Source organism: Sceloporus occidentalis, unplaced genomic scaffold (genome assembly GCF_023333645.1).
Source record: "Sceloporus occidentalis isolate IW3139 unplaced genomic scaffold, rSceOcc1.0.p SCAF_4, whole genome shotgun sequence".
NCBI lineage: Eukaryota > Metazoa > Chordata > Lepidosauria > Squamata > Phrynosomatidae > Sceloporus > Sceloporus occidentalis.
Genome location: NW_028316984.1, coordinates 85,488,823 through 85,506,137, shown reverse-complemented (window position 1 = coordinate 85,506,137; position 17,315 = coordinate 85,488,823). Strand labels below are relative to the sequence as shown.

The window sequence follows — 17,315 nt, the reverse complement described above, 5'->3', positions numbered from 1 at the left end:
TCTCCACCCAGGTTTACAATAATAAAAACATATTGGCAATAATTTCACATTTATTTGAAAATATTACTTTGGCGCTCTGTCTATCTATCTATCTATCTATCTATCTATCTATCTATCTATCTATATGCACTTTGAATAAATTCAGAAATATAAGGCAGACAAAACACCTAGAATAATATACACACACACACACACCATTTTAGAAAACTGGAATGGAAGGCTTGGTGTACCTCATTATCCTGAATGTTATTATGAAATAAAATTGGTTTGATTTTAAATAAGAATAAATCAGATAACACTACTGGTATGGAAAAAGAATAGTTGGAAAATAATCTCTGTACATGTTCTAGATGAGTTTCTTCCTGAAGTTTTGCCAGCATCTGTGGCTGGCATCTTAAAGTACTCCTCTGAAGATGCCAGCCACAGATGCTGGCAAAACTTCAGGAAGAAACTCTTCTAGAACATGGCCACAGAGCCCAAAAACCCCACAAAAAACTATGGATGCCAGCCATGAAAGCCTTCGACTCCACAATCTCTTCTACACTTTCAGTCTCAGCTTGTTATTACAACATACACAATCTATATTTTTTCCTTTACAAATGGTGCAAATTTCAGATTTTAGCATAAATTAGGAAATAATAAACATGAAAGTAACTGGATGTTTATTAAGGAACATCTACAAGTATTCTTTCAAGAAAATCAGCAGAATATATATCTTTATTACATATAACAAAAATTTTATTTAGAACAAAATAGGAAATTTATCAAAACAGGGACAGAAGTAAAACCTCAGTATTAGGTTTTATAGTGTATAATCATCTAAGTTTTATATCAATACGTGATTAATTGAACAGCCTGTTTTAAGCCTCCTGTTCTTCAAATCTTTCATCTGAGGTGGAGACTGAGATATAAATTGAAATTCATTGCTGTGTGCCTTCAAGTCATTTCTGACATGGTGAACCTATCACAGGGTTTTCGTGGGAGAAGGGGGTTGCTCTTGTCTTCCTCAGGTGATGAAAGTTTTACTTGTCCTTGGTCTGCATGGCTGAGTGGGGATTTGAGCCCTGGTCTCTCAGTGTCCTAATCCAACGCCCAAACCACTACATATGCTAGCCCTCGGTATGGATTTAAATTACTCAGCCCAAATTAACATTATTGTCAAATATAATTTATCATTTGACTATCAACACATTCACATCTAACCTGAAAGTTAAAAAAAAGGATAATAGTTTTCAAATGTTTACAAAAGATATATGTAAAAATGCAGTTTAGTCTTGAGATCTAAATTGCCGAGACCATTTGCAGGGGTGGCTTTTCATTCCTCTCATGTGCTATTTGCTAACCTTCTACATTGGGAGAAAGCATTGCCTGATCATAGGCTGGTGGAGGTGGGTTATTTTCAGTGGGAGGCACACCATTTCCGATTATAGTGTATGGCATAAAAGCCATAGTCTGAAACAGAAAAAGAAGTTACTATAAGAACAAATTCCTTTGCCTTCAGCATCAGTCTCATGGCAAGATTCTTTAGTGCCATCGCCTCACTAGGCATTATCAGTTCACATTTGTTCATCCCTATCCCTTTGCTAATTGAAACTTATGATCCAGACATTTTCTCCTGTCCCTAACAGTGGATACCTTCTAAGGGCAGTAGTGTCACGGGGGGGGGGGGTTTGCAAGGGGTGGGGGCTGCACCGGATGACATCCCAGAAAGGGGTGACACTTCAGAAAGGGGATGATACCAGGTTGGCTCCGGATGCTATTTCAGCTGTGCGGGTGCTGCTTTGGCCTGCATGGTTGTTGCTCCGCCCCTCAGGGCTGTGTGGGTGCTCCTTGGCCCTATGCAGGCACTCCTTGGCCCTGTGTGGTGCTCTTTGGCTGCATGAGTGCTCCTTGGCCCCACGAAGGTGTCTCTTGTGGCTGTGAGGGGGGGCTGATCTGGCCCTCATGGGTGCCCCTCTCCACCCCCTGCACCGGGTGTCACTGGGTGTGGGAACGCCACTGTCTGAAGGATCTCCTTCAATGGAGGCAGGTTTAACCGGGCAACCTAAAGGCATTCTTCATTTACATTCATTTATTTCCTTAAGTGGAACGTTTTCTTCTTCTCACCTTGTTGGGTCTTTTAATAAACTTACCATATCATAGCTAAAGCAGGCTTCCTGACACCTGAAACGGGCTGAACAAGTAGTGATACAGAATTCTAGCAAGGTAAACAGGAAGAGCATGACACAGAGACCCGTACCTACAGCCTGTTGAGAAGAGAAGCAGGTTGAATGGCATAACTCACATACCGCACAGAACTGGCAAATTAATTCAATAGTTGCAACACTGAAAAACACCTTAGTTGCCACTTTCTGAGTTGAAAATATATTACCATAATTTATATCTTTAAATATCAAAGTCAAGATCATCCATGCCATAATATTTCCAATCTATATGCATAGTTGTGAAAGCTGGACAATGAAGAGTTCTAACAAGAAGAGAATCAACTCATTTGAAGTTGGCCACTGGAGGAAAGCTCTAAGCATACTATGAGCAGCCAAAACCACAAATCAATGGGTCCATGAGCAAATAAACTGACTTCTCACTGGAAGACAAAATGACTTAACAGAGGCTATCATACTTGTGACACATGAAATTATATGACACACAAGAAAAATGATAATACTTAGTAAAGTTGAAGGCAGTAGGAAAAGAGGAAGACCACATTACAGATGAATTGCTTCAGTAAAGGAAGCCACAGAAACCTTGAACAAAAATGTTGGTGCACTTGGAGCTCTTTCATTCACTGGTTGCCTTCATATCATAAGTCATGCTTTAGTTGATGATCTCCGTCTGGGCATCGACAGGGGAAGTGTGACCCTGCTGGTGCTCTTGGACCTCTCAGCAGCTTTCAATACCATTGACCACGGTATCCTTCTGGAACGCCTGAGGGAGTTGGGTATTAGAGGCACTGCACTGCAGTGGTTCCAGTCCTACCTCTCAGGGAGGTTCCAGATGGTGTCACTTGGGGACAGTTGTTTGGCTAAGAGGGAGCTCAAATCGGGCGTCCCTCAAGGTGCGATTCTGTCCCCAATGCTGTTTAACATTTACATGAAGCCGCTGGGTGAGATCATCCAGAGACATGGGGTGGGGTATTATCAGTACGCTGATGACACCCAAATATATTTCTCTATGTCTCGGACTGAAGCAGTGACTAAGGATGGCATCTCTCCTCTGAATGCCTGTCTTGGGGCGGTAATGGACTGGATGAGGGAAAACCGACTCAAGCTGAATCCAGGTAAGACGGAGGTACTCGCTATAGGAACCCTGAATCCAGGAATGGAGTTGTGTCAGCCAGTTCTGGATGGGGTCACACTTCCCCTGAAGGATTCTGTTCGCAGCTTGGGGGTGCTCCTTGACTCATCGCTCCAACTGACAGCTCAGGTGGATGTGACAGTCAAGAGGGCCTGCTATCAGCTCCGTCTGATATGCCAACTGCGCCCTTTCCCGGAGCCGAGGGACCTGGAAACAGTAGTACATGCACTGGTAACCTCTCGATTGGACTTCTGTAATGCGCTCTACTTGGGGCTACCCTTGTGCCAAGTTCGGAAACTTCAGTTGGTACAAAATATGGCAGCCAGATTGATCACGGGAGCTTCTAGGAATGACCATATAACACTGGTCTTGAAGTCCCTGCACTGGCTGCCTACTAGTTTCCGGGCAAAGTACAAGGTGTTGGTGATCACCTTTAAAGCCCTACATGGCTTGGGCCCAGAGTACTTGAGGGAATGCCTTCTTCCCTATTGTCCGTCTCGCACACTAAGGTCCTCTGGAAGAAATCTACTACAGCCAAAAAAATCTAGATTAACATCAGTTTCCCAGAGGGCCTTCTCTACTACTGCTCCTGAACTATGGAACGACCTGCCGGAGCAGATCCGTCACATTTCCACTCTGACAGCCTTTAAGAAAGCACTCAAGATGGATCTCTTCCGGCAGGCCTTTCCAACTTAGTTACCCTCCCCAGATATAGAGATATTGTCCCTTCATTTGTCTATTCTTCCCCGCCTAGGTTTCTGCCTTTTTAAATGCTTTTAATGTTTTTAATGTTTTAATACTATTGTTGTTTAATTCTGTTTTAGTACTGGGTATCGGGGGGGTGGTAGGTCTAGGGTTTGATTTTTAACTTCATTGTAATTGATCTATTTTATTGTTGTAACCCTCCTGGATTCTTCTTGATTGGGCGGACTATAAATAAATCTTTATTATTATTATTATATATCGACTTATACTGACCCCATCCTAGGGTTTTCTTGGCAACATTTATTCAGACAAATTTGCCACTGCCTTTCTTTAAGGCTGAGAAAGCGTGACTGCATTTGCACTGCAGAAATAAATCAGTTTGGCACCTCTTTAACTCAATGCTATGGGATCTTGGGAAGTGTAGTTTTTGAGACATTCAGTCTTCGCTGTCAGAGAAGAGCTCTGGTGCCATAAGAAACTACAAATCCCAGAATTCCATAGCATTGAGCCATGGCAGTTAAAGTGGCATTGAACACTCAGGTCCTCTGGGAGGAATTTACTACAGCCTTTAAAGACCAGGTTTACGGCGACTTCCCAGAAGACATTTTCTGCAGCCGCTCCCAATTTATGGAATGGCCTGCTGGACGAGGTCTTTCAAATTACCAATCTAGAGAGCTTTAAAAAAGCCATTAAGACGGATCTCTTCTGGCAGGCCTTCCCGGAATAGAATACTTGGCCACGAATAAAACTCCCATCTATCAAACTCTGCCCATGATGACTATTTTGTGGACTATACGGATTTTAATATGTAGTTTTTAATCTTATATTGTTTAATCTTGTTTTACGGGAGGGCACTATGTATATATGGATGTATTTTAACTTGTTGTATGCCACTTTGATTGCCTGGCAAAAAGCTGGATAGAAATACATTTTTTATTTATTATTATTTAGATTATTTCTACTGCGCAGATGCAGCCTGAAACTTACTCAAGGTCACCCAATGGGTTTCCATGACTGACCAGGGACTGGAACCCTGGTCTCTTGAAGTCCTAGTGCAACCTTCAAACCAGTACACCATGCTGGCTCTCATTTATTGGGGTCATCATAAGTTAAAGCTGATTTCCTGGCAAATAACAAAAACAAATACCAGGTTCTCATCCTCAATGGTCAGACAATATGGTATTAGTAGAATTAAAATACCATTTTGGCTCAAGGAATTACTTCAGATCATGGTATACAAATTGCTGTTTAAGTAAAACACACAGTCTTCTGTGGATCCTGCTCACATAGTCAAAGTTCTTTGTGCAATTTGTTCACTTACATAAGCATCATAACGTCGAGAGTTTACAGTCAGTTGTGCTATGAACAGAATCATGCCAACGGATGCCAGTATTGCACTGGTGATATTCATTCCTACACTGCATTTCATCTGAAAGAAAGTGGTAAAGAAGGAAGCTATTCAAAGGGAGAAATGGCATACTAATTTCTGGAAAAGCAATAGATCAATAAAAGGGTTGCAACTACTGTATATACTCACATGTATAAGTTTAGAAATTTTAGTCAAAAAATTGAGTTGACTTACCCACAGGTCAATGTAACTACTGTACTTTAACTTTTATTTAAAAAGGAACCATTCCCTGGTGACAGGCAAGAATGTAAGACTGACCCCCCCCCCCCCCCACACACACACTCTTCTCTCTTCTCTCTGCTTCTATTCTTCTTTACTCTCTGATTCATCAAGGGTGAGCACAACAGTTCTGCCAGCTAGTATTTTGTAAGATCTTTGGCATTGTTTTCCTTTGCTTCATCTTTTAAATCCTTTGTTACATTCCCCTAAGTTTTACCCTTGACTTATTCTCAGATCATATCAAAATCCATACTTTTGGCCTCCAAACCTGCCCTCGACTTATACATGAGGTCAGTTTATAGATGAGTATATATGGTAGTCTATGTGTATACCCAAATGTATGTTCAACATAAAGCCTCAGTTTTAAACTATATTCTGTAGACAAATGTGAATCAGCTGAAGTGTTCAAAAACTAAAGAAAAGAAAGCCTGATAGATTCTTCTGCCGCAAGGCCGAAATAATCTTCTAATTAAAGAAAAGCACCTTGTTCATCGTGTCAGGCAGATGTATAAAGGTTCCAGCCTTCCAATTTGTAGTCTATATGCACTGTAGAAGATCTGAACCATGGAACCTATCTGTGTTCAGCTGGTCACACAGATTTTACACACACATTTAAACTAGAGTTACAGACTTACTTGTCTGGCAGATCTTTTGCAGTAGTTGCAGGGGGTCAGACTTCTTCTCCTGTTCCCTTATCTGTTGGAGTTCCCCAGGGCTCTGTTCTGGGTCCCCTTCTGTTTTCTCTCTACACACTGTCCTTAGGAAAACTCATCAGCTCTTTTGGTTTTTCCTACCATCTGTATGCTGATGACACCCAGCTGTATCTTTCTGCCCCTGACCTTTCTCCAAGGCTTGAACAGCAAGTCTCGTCTTGCCTTACAGCTGTCTCAGAGTGGATGCGCCATCGGCGTTTGAAGCTCAACATGTCCAAGACGGAGCTTCTTGTCTTTCCTCCTAAGCCCAACCTTCAACACTCCTTTTCTGTCTCTGTGGACAACATTTCCATTCAACCAGTCCAGCAAGCCCGCAGTCTTGGCTTTATCTTTGACCCTTCTCTGTTGTGTATCCCTCAGATCCAGACCACAGCCAAGGCTTGTAGATTCTTTTTGTACAATATTGCCAAAATCCGACCATATCTCTCCGCCTCTACTGCCAAGATCCTGGTCCATGCCCTAGTGATCTCACGACTTGATTACTGTAATGTCCTCCTGGCTGGACTTCCTCTTTCTCACCTCCGTCCTTTAATCTCTGCCCAGCATTCAGCTGCACGCATTATCACTTCCACCCACCGCTCTGACCACATCTCTCCTGTGTTGGCATCCCTTCACTGGCTCCCTCTCCCTTTCCGCATTCAGTATAAGCTCCTGCTGTCTACATTCAAAGCCCTCCATGGACTGGCCCCTCCTTACTTATCAGACCTTCTTTCTCCTCACCTTCCCACTCGGGCCCTCCGTTCTGGTAGTCAAGGGTTCCTGTCTCAGCCCAGGATTTCCTCTGCCCCATCCCGGATTCGCCCCTTTTCACTTGCTGCCCCTCACTCCTGGAACCTTCTTCCTCCACAAGCAAGAGTCATCACTTCTTTAACCAGCTTCAAAACGGAGTTGAAAACCATCCTGTTCAGAGAAGCCTTCCCAGACATCGCATAATTGTCGCTTACTATCTGATATTCTGTTGCTGACTGTTTATTGATCCATTTCCTGTATTGCTATGTACTGTATATGTATTATCCTACTTGTGAGTATGTATTTTCCCTGGATAATGATTAACCTTCCATTTTGAAGCCAAGCCCTCCCTCCTGTCCATCTGCCTTGGTCCAGGCCTCGGAGGTTGAGAGGAACTGCTGGACCTCTTACCCTTTCCCGTCACCACTCCCTTCTCCTTCTGTGTCATGTCTTTTTAGATTGTAAGCCTGAGGGCAGGGAACTGTCTAACTAAAAAGATTGCATGTACAGCGCTGTGTAAATTTACAGCGCTTCATAAATAAAGGTTAATAATAATAATAAAATAATAATAGAGCAAAGGTTGGAAACGCACCCCACTGACTGTTTTTGTGCCCCTAATTGTCCCCAAAACATGTTCTTGAAAAAACTACCCTAAGGCATGCCTATCACAGAGTTTTTTTGGGCAACATTTGTCCAGAGGGAGGTTGCTTTTCCCTTCCTTTCAGGCTGAGAGAGTGTGTTGTGCCCAAGGTCATCCAATGAGTTTCCATGGCTAGAGTCATAGTCCAATGCTCAAACCACTACACTACACTACACTGCCTTTCAAGTGCAAAAGTAGTTGCGCTGAATCAACTCAAGAGGGAGGGAAAGGAAGAGGAAAAGAGATGAGAAGGTGGGATATTGCCCTTCCCTGCTGACTCAGGCAAAGCACACTGCTGTAGCCTCCTCTAATTTGTCTGTTCTTCCTCAAAAAATAGCTTTTGTGAACTTGACTACATTCTGATGTTACTTGGCCACATATGTCTTAGTTTTCATCTGTGAAAAATTGGAGAGTATAGCAGAGACCATTTTTCCAAAATGAAGTAAGATAGATGTCAACTGGGCAGCACAGGGGATATTAGGAGTGATTTGGCCCTCTGAGGACCCCTGGGGGTATCAGTGTGCCCCCCTGACAGTTGCCCATCCCTGATCTAAAGCTACCAGCCACATTGAGTGGACTATATGCTTGGTTTAGGGGGAAAGATTCCTTGATGGGCCAAAAAAACCCAAATCTCCCAAAGAGCAATGCTGGTCCAAAAAGCAATTTTTACTAAGAGGTGACTGTGTGCAGTCAGCTAAACACATGTGGTCTCCTCCTTCAGACCTCCTTCAAAATGTGTATGGGTTACCCTTCCAGTTGTTGGATTGCAATTCCCATGAACTACCCATTTGAGACAAAGCCCAGCATGTTCAAGGGCTGTTACCAGGTTTAAAAAAGGTATCAAGATGACTGGATCTGAGGCATGGCTGCTCTAGGGTGGTTAAAAGTTATCTGATCTAAAAAACAAAAAAACAAAAAGAAAAAAAAAAGAAAAATGAGATGGGGGGGAGAGAGAGAGAAGTGAAAAAGAAAATGGTACTGGTATTTGGTGGATATCATCCTGGAGGTATAATTAGAAGAAACGTTGCATAAGCAGGATGATAGAAGAGGGGTGTAAAATACTGTTTTTATCTTGTTCTCTCTCTTACCAAAGATGTGTTCAGTTTTTTTTCAGCAGACACAGAAATTGATCCCGAAGCAATGAACTGTCCAAATAGACAAAAAAGATACATTTCAATTCACTTACATTTTGCAGGAAAACTCCTCTACTTAAAAAAATGTGACACTGTAGGAAAAATAGTTAAATTTCTCAGTCATCTGCATGGGTCAAATTCAATACAAGATAGTTATTCCAAGACTGTTGAGAATCATATGATACCTGCCTGCCATTTAGCTGGTAAATATGAGGAGCATGCCAGGAAAAAAACCCAGAAGTTATAGCCCTCATTCAGCACCAGTCTGAATACACAGGAACTTTAAATCATACTTTTAAAAGCTAAATACCCAAAGGTCTTTGCCTGAGGTGAATGTGTCAATTTTATTTTCTTTGACATTCATCTAAGTAAACCTCTATTAAATGTATGATCTGTGAATTTTGGAAAGTCTCATAAAACAAAACAAAACATAAACACACCATACAAAATTCTTACCCATATTGGTGTATCATGAGTCAACCTAAATCTCTAGCTGACTTTTCCCAGTGCTTTCTTCTTTATGTAGGCAGATGAAACCCAGAGGCCCCTTATATGACAAAAGTCATTGGGTAAAGTAGCAATAAGGAACACTCCCTGAGATAGGACTGAAGTCACCATAGCATTATGCCTCAAAGCCAAACTCGGATGAGATGACCCCAGAGCTGACTGAGAAAGCTGCAGTAAAAAATACCAACTTTTCTATGCTCTGCATTTCTGGATCTCACAGGAAGTTACTTTTCTGTTGCTAATGGAGCTGACAGTTTATTACCTTTGTTTTATTGCCCTTTGTCCCTAGTCCCCACATGGCCAAGAAGGGAGTGGCATCTGCATGCATTGATATCCCTCAAGACCATCTTAACTGACAACAGAAGTAACATCTGAGACAAAATATAGGCCCATGACTCGTCTAACATCATCATCTTTCTTCTCCTGTATGATTTTAAACCTTTGTCTGATGAAGATGCCAGTGAAGCTTTGAAAACTTGCATGATATATTTTGTGGCTTTTTAGTTGGACCAATAAAGGTATCACTCTTTTGTGTATTTTGTATTTTGTGGTAGTTTGCTGCATGGCTACCATGACTACCCATGAATATGTTTCCTGTGTTCCTTAGGAAAACTCTCATTTGCAAGAGTTGACTATCTGGTTTACATTCTTGTTCAGAACTAAAAAGTGCTGTTCACAGTCAATGAGGGCAGAGAAAGGTTTCTACATAAGAACCCTTTTTTTTCTGTGTGCATGTCCAGATGTCTGCATATACATCTGTATCCTTAATCACAGAGATGTATGGCACTCCCTTGCAAGATCCACTCAGTGGAAACTTAGCCACATAGTGTCAAGAGTTTGAGATCAGTATTCAAACCACCATAATGTCATCCCTTTCATTTCTCCACAGATACAAAAGGCTTCAACAGATCACTCTGTGTGCAAGGAAAGCGACGAAGAATAGTCAGAAGACGTGTGAGTGTGCAGAGCTAATGTGCCCATTCTTTCCCTCCCTTTCCCCACATTTCTGTTAACAAGTATTACAATACTTTGGCATTCAAAGACAAATGATATCCTACGTACAAACAGTCCTCCCCAGAATGGATAACCTGCAACAGCAGACACGCTGATGTACGGATAAGCAATAAACACAGTGGACACAGCCCCAAAGCCAATATGAATCAATCCAATGATGATCTGGATAGCCTGTGGAGAGAAAGTATGCATATAAGATACAGTTCTGGAGTGATGGGTAGAAATATAGACCTAAATCCCAATGGCTAACTGCCCCTAACTAGAGAAGGCTCAATGAACCATTGGAATTTACATAAATACAGTGTGCCCACATCATACGTGGGGGCCTTTTATGTGGCTTTCAGTTTATGCTGAAAGCTGCACGATGGGAGGATGAATGGTGCGTGTGCCCACCATGCTGCGCATCATGCACAAGCCCCATTATATCCAATAGGGCTCGAGTAGGGTTGCCATAATTCTCTACTATAAACTGCGACAAAATGTAGGACAAAATTTAGACCAAAATATAGGACAATTGTAGAATAAAATTTAGTCTAAAATGTAGGACATTTAAGGTCCTCCATTTTTCTTAAATGTCCTACATTTTGGGCTAAATTTTATCCTACAATTGTCCTATATTTTGGTCTAAATTTTGTCCTACATTTTGTCCTGGTTTAAAGTAGACAATTATGGCAAGCCTAGGCTCGAGCATACATGCTATTTGCCTTATGCGGTGTGTGTGTGTCCAGAACGGATCCCTCTCGTAAGGCAAGGTCTCACTGTATTTATTTAAATACTCAACAAATTTCAATTAGGCTATTTAAGTTGGGGCTAGCAATTGGTTTTAATGTACAGGGTATTTGGGGGGTTGGTTTGTTAATGGAAATATTTTCCTTTATTTTTACATGGGTTTTTCTGGGTTTTTTTTGGGGGGGGGGATAATTCATAGAAAACTCAGATAAAAAATAATCTAAATATTTTACATGTAGTTACTCTTCAAAAGTATGGAAACATCAATTTAAATTTAAGACAAAAACCAAATGACATCATTCACTTATTACAAAAAGTTAAAAGAAGTGGAGCAGCTAATAAATGACTTCCGCCCTTATGCTGAACTTTTTCACAGCCCTGAGTGTATGAAAAAGATTTTCCTTCAGTTCTATCCCCTCTCACTCTCCCAGACTGATATGTTAGCCCAATGCTTTCAGTAATTCCATGGTGCCAACACTCACCCAGTCAATGGAGTCTTCCTAGTGTTTTGTAAGATTTACATCTAATTAATAAATCTATATTTATTGGATGGTGGGACAGGGCTATGACACTCCAATGGACTTCTATAGGTACAGTTGTTTAGAGCAGTGATCAAAGGTGGGGTCCAGGGACCTGTGTCAGTCCACAAGTCAGCAGCTGCCAGTCAGGGATGTAGTCAGGAATTTGAAAAGGGGGGTCCAGACTAAGTGTCACCATTATATTGGGGCTTGGGCACGGCGGCGTGGCAGCATGCACCATTCATTGTATCTAATGGAAAGGGGGGGTCCGGACTCCCTGGACCCCCCCTCCGGCTACATCCCTGTGCCAGTCCATGGAGAGTTTCCAGGAAAGAAAGAAACAATCATAGCCAAATTATTACATCAGCACTTAGATTCACAAGGATACTCTAGGTGTCTCAATGCTGTTGTTAGCATTTTACATCTGGCTAAAGGGACACAGTCAGATATTTCTCTGATCCTGTCTACTCCCCACTAGGCACAGGATGGCCATTTTAGAGAAGGCAGGTTCATAAGCTATACAGTAAGTCTGTGGAAGGAGAACAGGAATACCAACCTCCCCAGTGTCTGAAAAAGGACACATGAAGACATTAGAGAAACTTATCTCTGTGTTTACCACTAACAGAATGTCAACCAGGGTGTGTTAGAAGGGTTTTTATGCTTTATTTTCTTTTACTTTACAAAAGCATATGCTGCTTCAGCAGCAGCAAAGAAATCACTGAAGTCACCGTGGGCAGGAACATACACAGATGACAAATGTACTTACTGCCAGAGTCTTGGTCTCAGCTTTCAGGAATTTTTCCAGTGGTCCCAGTGGGCGGTTTTGCTGGAACTGGTTACTTCCAAGTGGCTGGCTTGCACATTGGATGTATTGTGCTGTTCCTGGTGTGGGAATAACAGTGGCAGGGATTGCTTGGCTTCCCTGGATTACATTGGCTCCATTTGTAGGAATGAAGATTATTACACCATTTTGCATTCTCAGTGGATCTGTTGCCATAGTTAAATTTTCTATGAGAAAACGCCAAAGAAACAATGAATTCACTCTTGTATTTGGACAAGTATTATGTGTCATTCCCTCTCAAAATCCCCCTCCCCCCACAAAGTAACATAGTAAGGTTCCCCTATATTGACAGACCACTGGTCCATCTCACTTAGGGTTTCTCTACACCAAGGGTGGGCAGGGGTATTTGGCCAGGACCCAAACCATCTGTTTCAGACTATAGGGTCTGCTCAGCTGCCAAAAACAGAAATAAATGAAACGAAAAAGCAAAATCATGACTGGAATCCTGTTGGTTACTACCAAATGCTAATCTGTTTCATTCATTGGATCTACTTGGGACTAATAATAGAATTTAGGCCCAGAATGTGTTGTCTTTTCACAAAATAGTGGCATTTTTATTCCAAATATTGCATTTTCGGTGAAATACAATGCCCTTTGCACAAACCAACGCTCCCTAAATGTGAAATTTTGTAAAGATTTGTAAAGATTTCACAAAAAAGTTCAGCAATGTGAACATTTTAATGCACAAAACTTCTCAATCTCACCTAGAAGGAACATTTTTTTTAAAAAAAGATTGTCCACTCTTGTGTTTAAAAACTAAACAAGCAAAGATTGCTGCCCAATTTATCCACTTTGAGCCTAGGTGGATAAAATCTGTGAATGTTGGCAATTTTTTATTTTAACAAATTGAAATTAAATCCTCATCTATCCCTGTCTCTAAATCCTTCAACCTTGTGTGTTACACTGGAGTTGCCAGTATTGTCCTTTCACAGCCATTCCACTCCTCCAATGCCCTGTTCATTTTTTCCATTTCTTGAGAATCTGAACACATACATGCCCAGCCAGCTGCCCATGATTACAACATGGTCTTAAAAATTAAGAAGAAAGCAGGATGTTATGGTGAGCAGTGTTGTCTACAGCGAACTCTGGCCTGTCCATGTCAACCATGCCTTGCTGCCCGTCAGTGGTCATCTGATGAGTGGGTGATCTTTGGGTGGTGCAGTCTCAGAATTCACAGTTGAGATGCAACCTTAGTATGCTGCATCCCTCTGTCCACCATATTGAGCTTTTGCCCCAGGACAACAACAGTATTCTCCTCTCCTATTGCAATGCATTAGGCAAAACAGGAGTGAAATACCTGGTGATCAGCTAGGGATGCTTGATCATTGGTTTGGTTCATGTTTTCCAAATAAAAATAAAATATTTTCAAGCAAACTGACCTGACCTGAAATTTCTGGACTCACGAGCAAACTGTAATGCAACTATCTTTGGCTTTTGCACATCTTCACACTCTGTGATGTAGTTTGCGGCCCCCAAAGTATACCACAAATGGATATAAACATTCACATTAGCCAGAAACTAGCACTGAGAATATGACCACCGATGAACTAGGTGAATTAGTGAGACTACTAGATTCTATGATTCACCAGGTTGTTTGAACAGGCAAACTGAATCACTCCAGTGATAATACTCTGCCAAGCAGTTCACCTATATGCAATTTTCCTAGCTCTCAGTCCATAATTAACCTGTCTGTTAAATATCCATACTTCCCCTAGCAAGTGCCCTGTGGGTGCTCACATAGCTTCAAAGCAATGAGTTACAAGCAATATAGTTACACACAAGTAGTTATTTCTTTGTGAGTATGTAAGTATGATGTTTCAGAAGTCACATGAGTAATGTGAATGACATTTTTCAGTATAAGAATCTATATTTACTGATTATTTAAAAAGTTACTGTGACATAACTGCAAGGGGCATTGTTATAGATTAGTGATTATTGATTATTTTTAAGCTACATTTTAAACCAGAAATCAGCAGGGAGACCAAGGACTTGATTGTAGTACTAAGGGACTGCGTGGCAACCGCACGGTCCCTAGCCCTATTACAGCGCCGCGCCATAACAATGGTGGCGCCCTGTACAGATGGGTGCTGCTATTGCTACGTAAGCGCCGCGTGATGTCTGCACAGTGACACACGGCGCTTACGTAACTAGTGCGCCATAGCGAATCATGGCGCACTAGTTATGCTGCAGCTGGTTTGTTCGCTGCAGCTTCTCACCGGCAGGAAAGTAGGCACCGGCAGACCACCCTTTTTGGGCGGTCTGTCCCATGCCATAGTTTATTTAGCTGCAGCATTGTTCCCAGAGGAAATTCATATTCCAAATTCTGGGATCCTGAATTCAATGTGAACCCAGTTTTTATAGCATTTTGAACAAAAAAAAAGAGTAGAAATCACATTTCATTGGTTACATTGAATTAAACATTTACACCCCTCTATATTCATTGGATATTCACATATTACACCTAAAATATGTCACTACCCCTTGTGGGATATCCATCAATCAAACTGATCTAAATATTTTGTTTCAAAGTCTCCAAACTATCTATGCAGTACATCATTTCATTTAGGTTAGCAACTTAAAATATGGAGCCATTTCCAAATTGTTTACATTCCAAAGCAGAGAATTTGACATGACCCGAGTAACAAACTTTGCTCTCATTTCAGCATTATAATTTTAAACTTCTGAACATAAGTAAAATTCTGAATTTTAACCACTCTACCACAGCATCATGAGTGGAGCTTGAACCTGTTACTTTTTGAGATCAAAGTGGCCATGCCAGCTGGGAAATTCTGGGAGATGTGGTCCAAACTGTAAAATTTCCAGAGCTCTGATCATAAGTGCCCCCGCAGCCATTCTGAATCGTCAGCTTCTTGTTAGCTTCCCCCCTCCTGTAATAGCAGCTATGAAGTGTGTGTGTGTGGGATTTCCTATTAACTCAACTTCAACCCTATTATGAGAGATTTCCCCCCTCATCCCTGTCATCAACTGCCCTGATCAGGGTCATGGTTTTCTTGATTGAATCAATCCCACCTGTAGCACAGTCTCCCTCTATTCCTACTGCCTTCCTTTTTTAAACTATTCTCATTATATGTTTTGTGCATAATATCTTCCTTCCTCCTCCTTCCAGGAAAACTTAGCCCTAGGTAGGAGGGTGGGGAGGCATGTCCCCCTTGTTTTGATTCTGTGATGATGGTGATATTAGTGGATATGGCTAACGCATGCACATGTGCTCCAAGGAAGATACAGGACAGGATTTCTTAACTCAGACTGCATACAAAGGACAGGGGACAGGCAAAATTGTCTTGAGCCAGTCTGTCTTGGGTTGTCTGTCCCAAATGAACTGAATGAGAGGGAAATGTGCACCTAGGGACTGGATGTATTTTAGATGGGTGCTGAAATTACTGAGTAATAATGGGATTGAAGCCCTCTTTCTCCTGGTATGTTTTTAAAGTGCAGCTGTAGCCCAGGTGAAATACAGATCCCCCTCTCAATTCATTTAACTCCCTTACCTTACCTTCCTTGATGCCTTTGTTCTCAGACTCCTATGAATTATCTCACCAGGAAGTAATGGGAAGTGAAAGTAAACATAGGAGGAATGTTATATCTAAATTTAACTCTTCACCTCCCAATAGTTTTGCACCTTTTGCCACAGCTACCTCTTAGGTTATGCCATTCTATAAACCACTCTTCTGCTTCATAGGTTCTGTCAGTCACAGTCCAAGTGTTCAGAATCTCATTAAGGCTTTTTGCATGACTTCCATTGTTATCCATTCAGGCCAGAACCCCATAGGCCACTGGCATTCAAACCTTTTACCCTTGGGAACCCTCTTTACATCTACATGTGGATGTCGCCCCCCCCACCAGACATATGAATAAAAATATTTTCTTCTTTTAGGGTACATATTTTCATTTCCACAATCATGTATATATATTCATCTTTTAAGATTTTGTAAGAAAAATAGCATTGAGTAGTTTTATTTAAGTAAATTCAACATTTTAACTCAACATATGTGTAAATTTTACACATCATATTTATTTATTTATTTATTTATTTATTTCTATTCTGCTTTTTCACAAAGGAATCAAAGCGGATTCCAACAGCATAAATAAAACATCAAACAATTAAAAATTACAATTTAAAAACCCCAAACCCCAAGCCCTCCCCCCCAATCATAAAAACAGTGATCAACCCCTAAAAAAAGATTAAACATCAAAAAATTTTAAACTGTCTGATATGAATACACTAAAATTTTGGGCAGAAATTTTGGGGGGAGGAGGGATTAGGACCTCCAAGTTTCTCCCCCTCCCCCCCTAAGCAGTTCTTGCAAGTGCCTTGGGGGTGCTCACCCCTGGGGTCCTGCCCCACAGTTTGAGACCCACTGCTGTAGGCAGCTTATGCTTAAAGTAACCCCTAGTGACATTGGCATAACTACCTCTTTGGACATTGCAGAAGGACACTTATAGTACCTTGTTCTGCAAGACCTTTGGGCTGAATGCTCTTAATTGTATCCCCTATCTTCCTAGCCACTCATTGGTCAAGAGAATCTGCCCAGGTGCTCTTGTACACTGCAGGTAAAAGCAGCACTTCTTCCCTTGTCAAGGAAGGTGACAGCTGCTCCTCTTTCCACATGGGCACAAGACACACACACACACACCATTGGCCAAGCTGTGCCCAGGGATAGAGCAGAACCAGAACAACCTCAGTTGCCTTGACACACCTGGGAAAGAAGCAGCCTTTGTTTCCTGGACCAGTGGTGTAGCTGTGCTGATGTAATTTTATGCCATTAGGTCTGGGCTTTAGACTTAGAGCTGCCCTATAGTAGCCCTGAAAAGAGAGAGGAGATCAAGGTCTGTTTAACATGAAA

The 17,315-nt window shown here is 41.6% G+C and overlaps 1 protein-coding gene across 2 annotated transcripts; it reads right to left on the bottom strand.

Moving 5' to 3' along the window:
- Nucleotides 1–706: 706 nt before the first annotated feature.
- Nucleotides 707–15,979, bottom strand: LOC149314232 (membrane-spanning 4-domains subfamily A member 12-like). 2 transcript variants are annotated; one of them, XM_089520692.1, is made up of 7 exons: nucleotides 15,960–15,979; nucleotides 12,376–12,617; nucleotides 10,411–10,533; nucleotides 8,797–8,853; nucleotides 5,321–5,428; nucleotides 2,133–2,246; nucleotides 707–1,452 (listed from the first exon to the last, which is right to left on the bottom strand). In XM_089520692.1, the coding sequence occupies exons 2-7, from the start codon at nucleotides 12,604–12,606 to the stop codon at nucleotides 1,339–1,341; spliced, it is 747 nt and encodes a 248-aa protein (XP_089376818.1). In that variant the 5' UTR covers nucleotides 12,607–12,617; nucleotides 15,960–15,979; the 3' UTR covers nucleotides 707–1,338. The 2 variants fall into 2 exon arrangements, with proteins under 2 accessions (XP_089376818.1, XP_089376817.1); XM_089520691.1 differs by having other exon boundaries at nucleotides 15,965–15,979.
- Nucleotides 15,980–17,315: the final 1,336 nt, after the last annotated feature.

What these genes read in the sequence shown, in the direction of transcription:
- LOC149314232 (XM_089520692.1), bottom strand. Translation starts at nt 12,606, where the DNA reads ATGGCAACAGATCCACTGAGAATGCAAAATGGTGTAATAATCTTCATT. An exon ending in CTCGACGTTATGATGCTTAT is followed by an intron (nt 2,247 to 5,320) that starts GTAAGTGAACAA and finishes TCTTCTCAACAG; the next exon opens with GCTGTAGGTACGGGTCTCTG. An exon ending in CCTGCTTTAGCTATGATATG is followed by an intron (nt 1,453 to 2,132) that starts GTAAGTTTATTA and finishes TTTCTGTTTCAG; the next exon opens with ACTATGGCTTTTATGCCATA.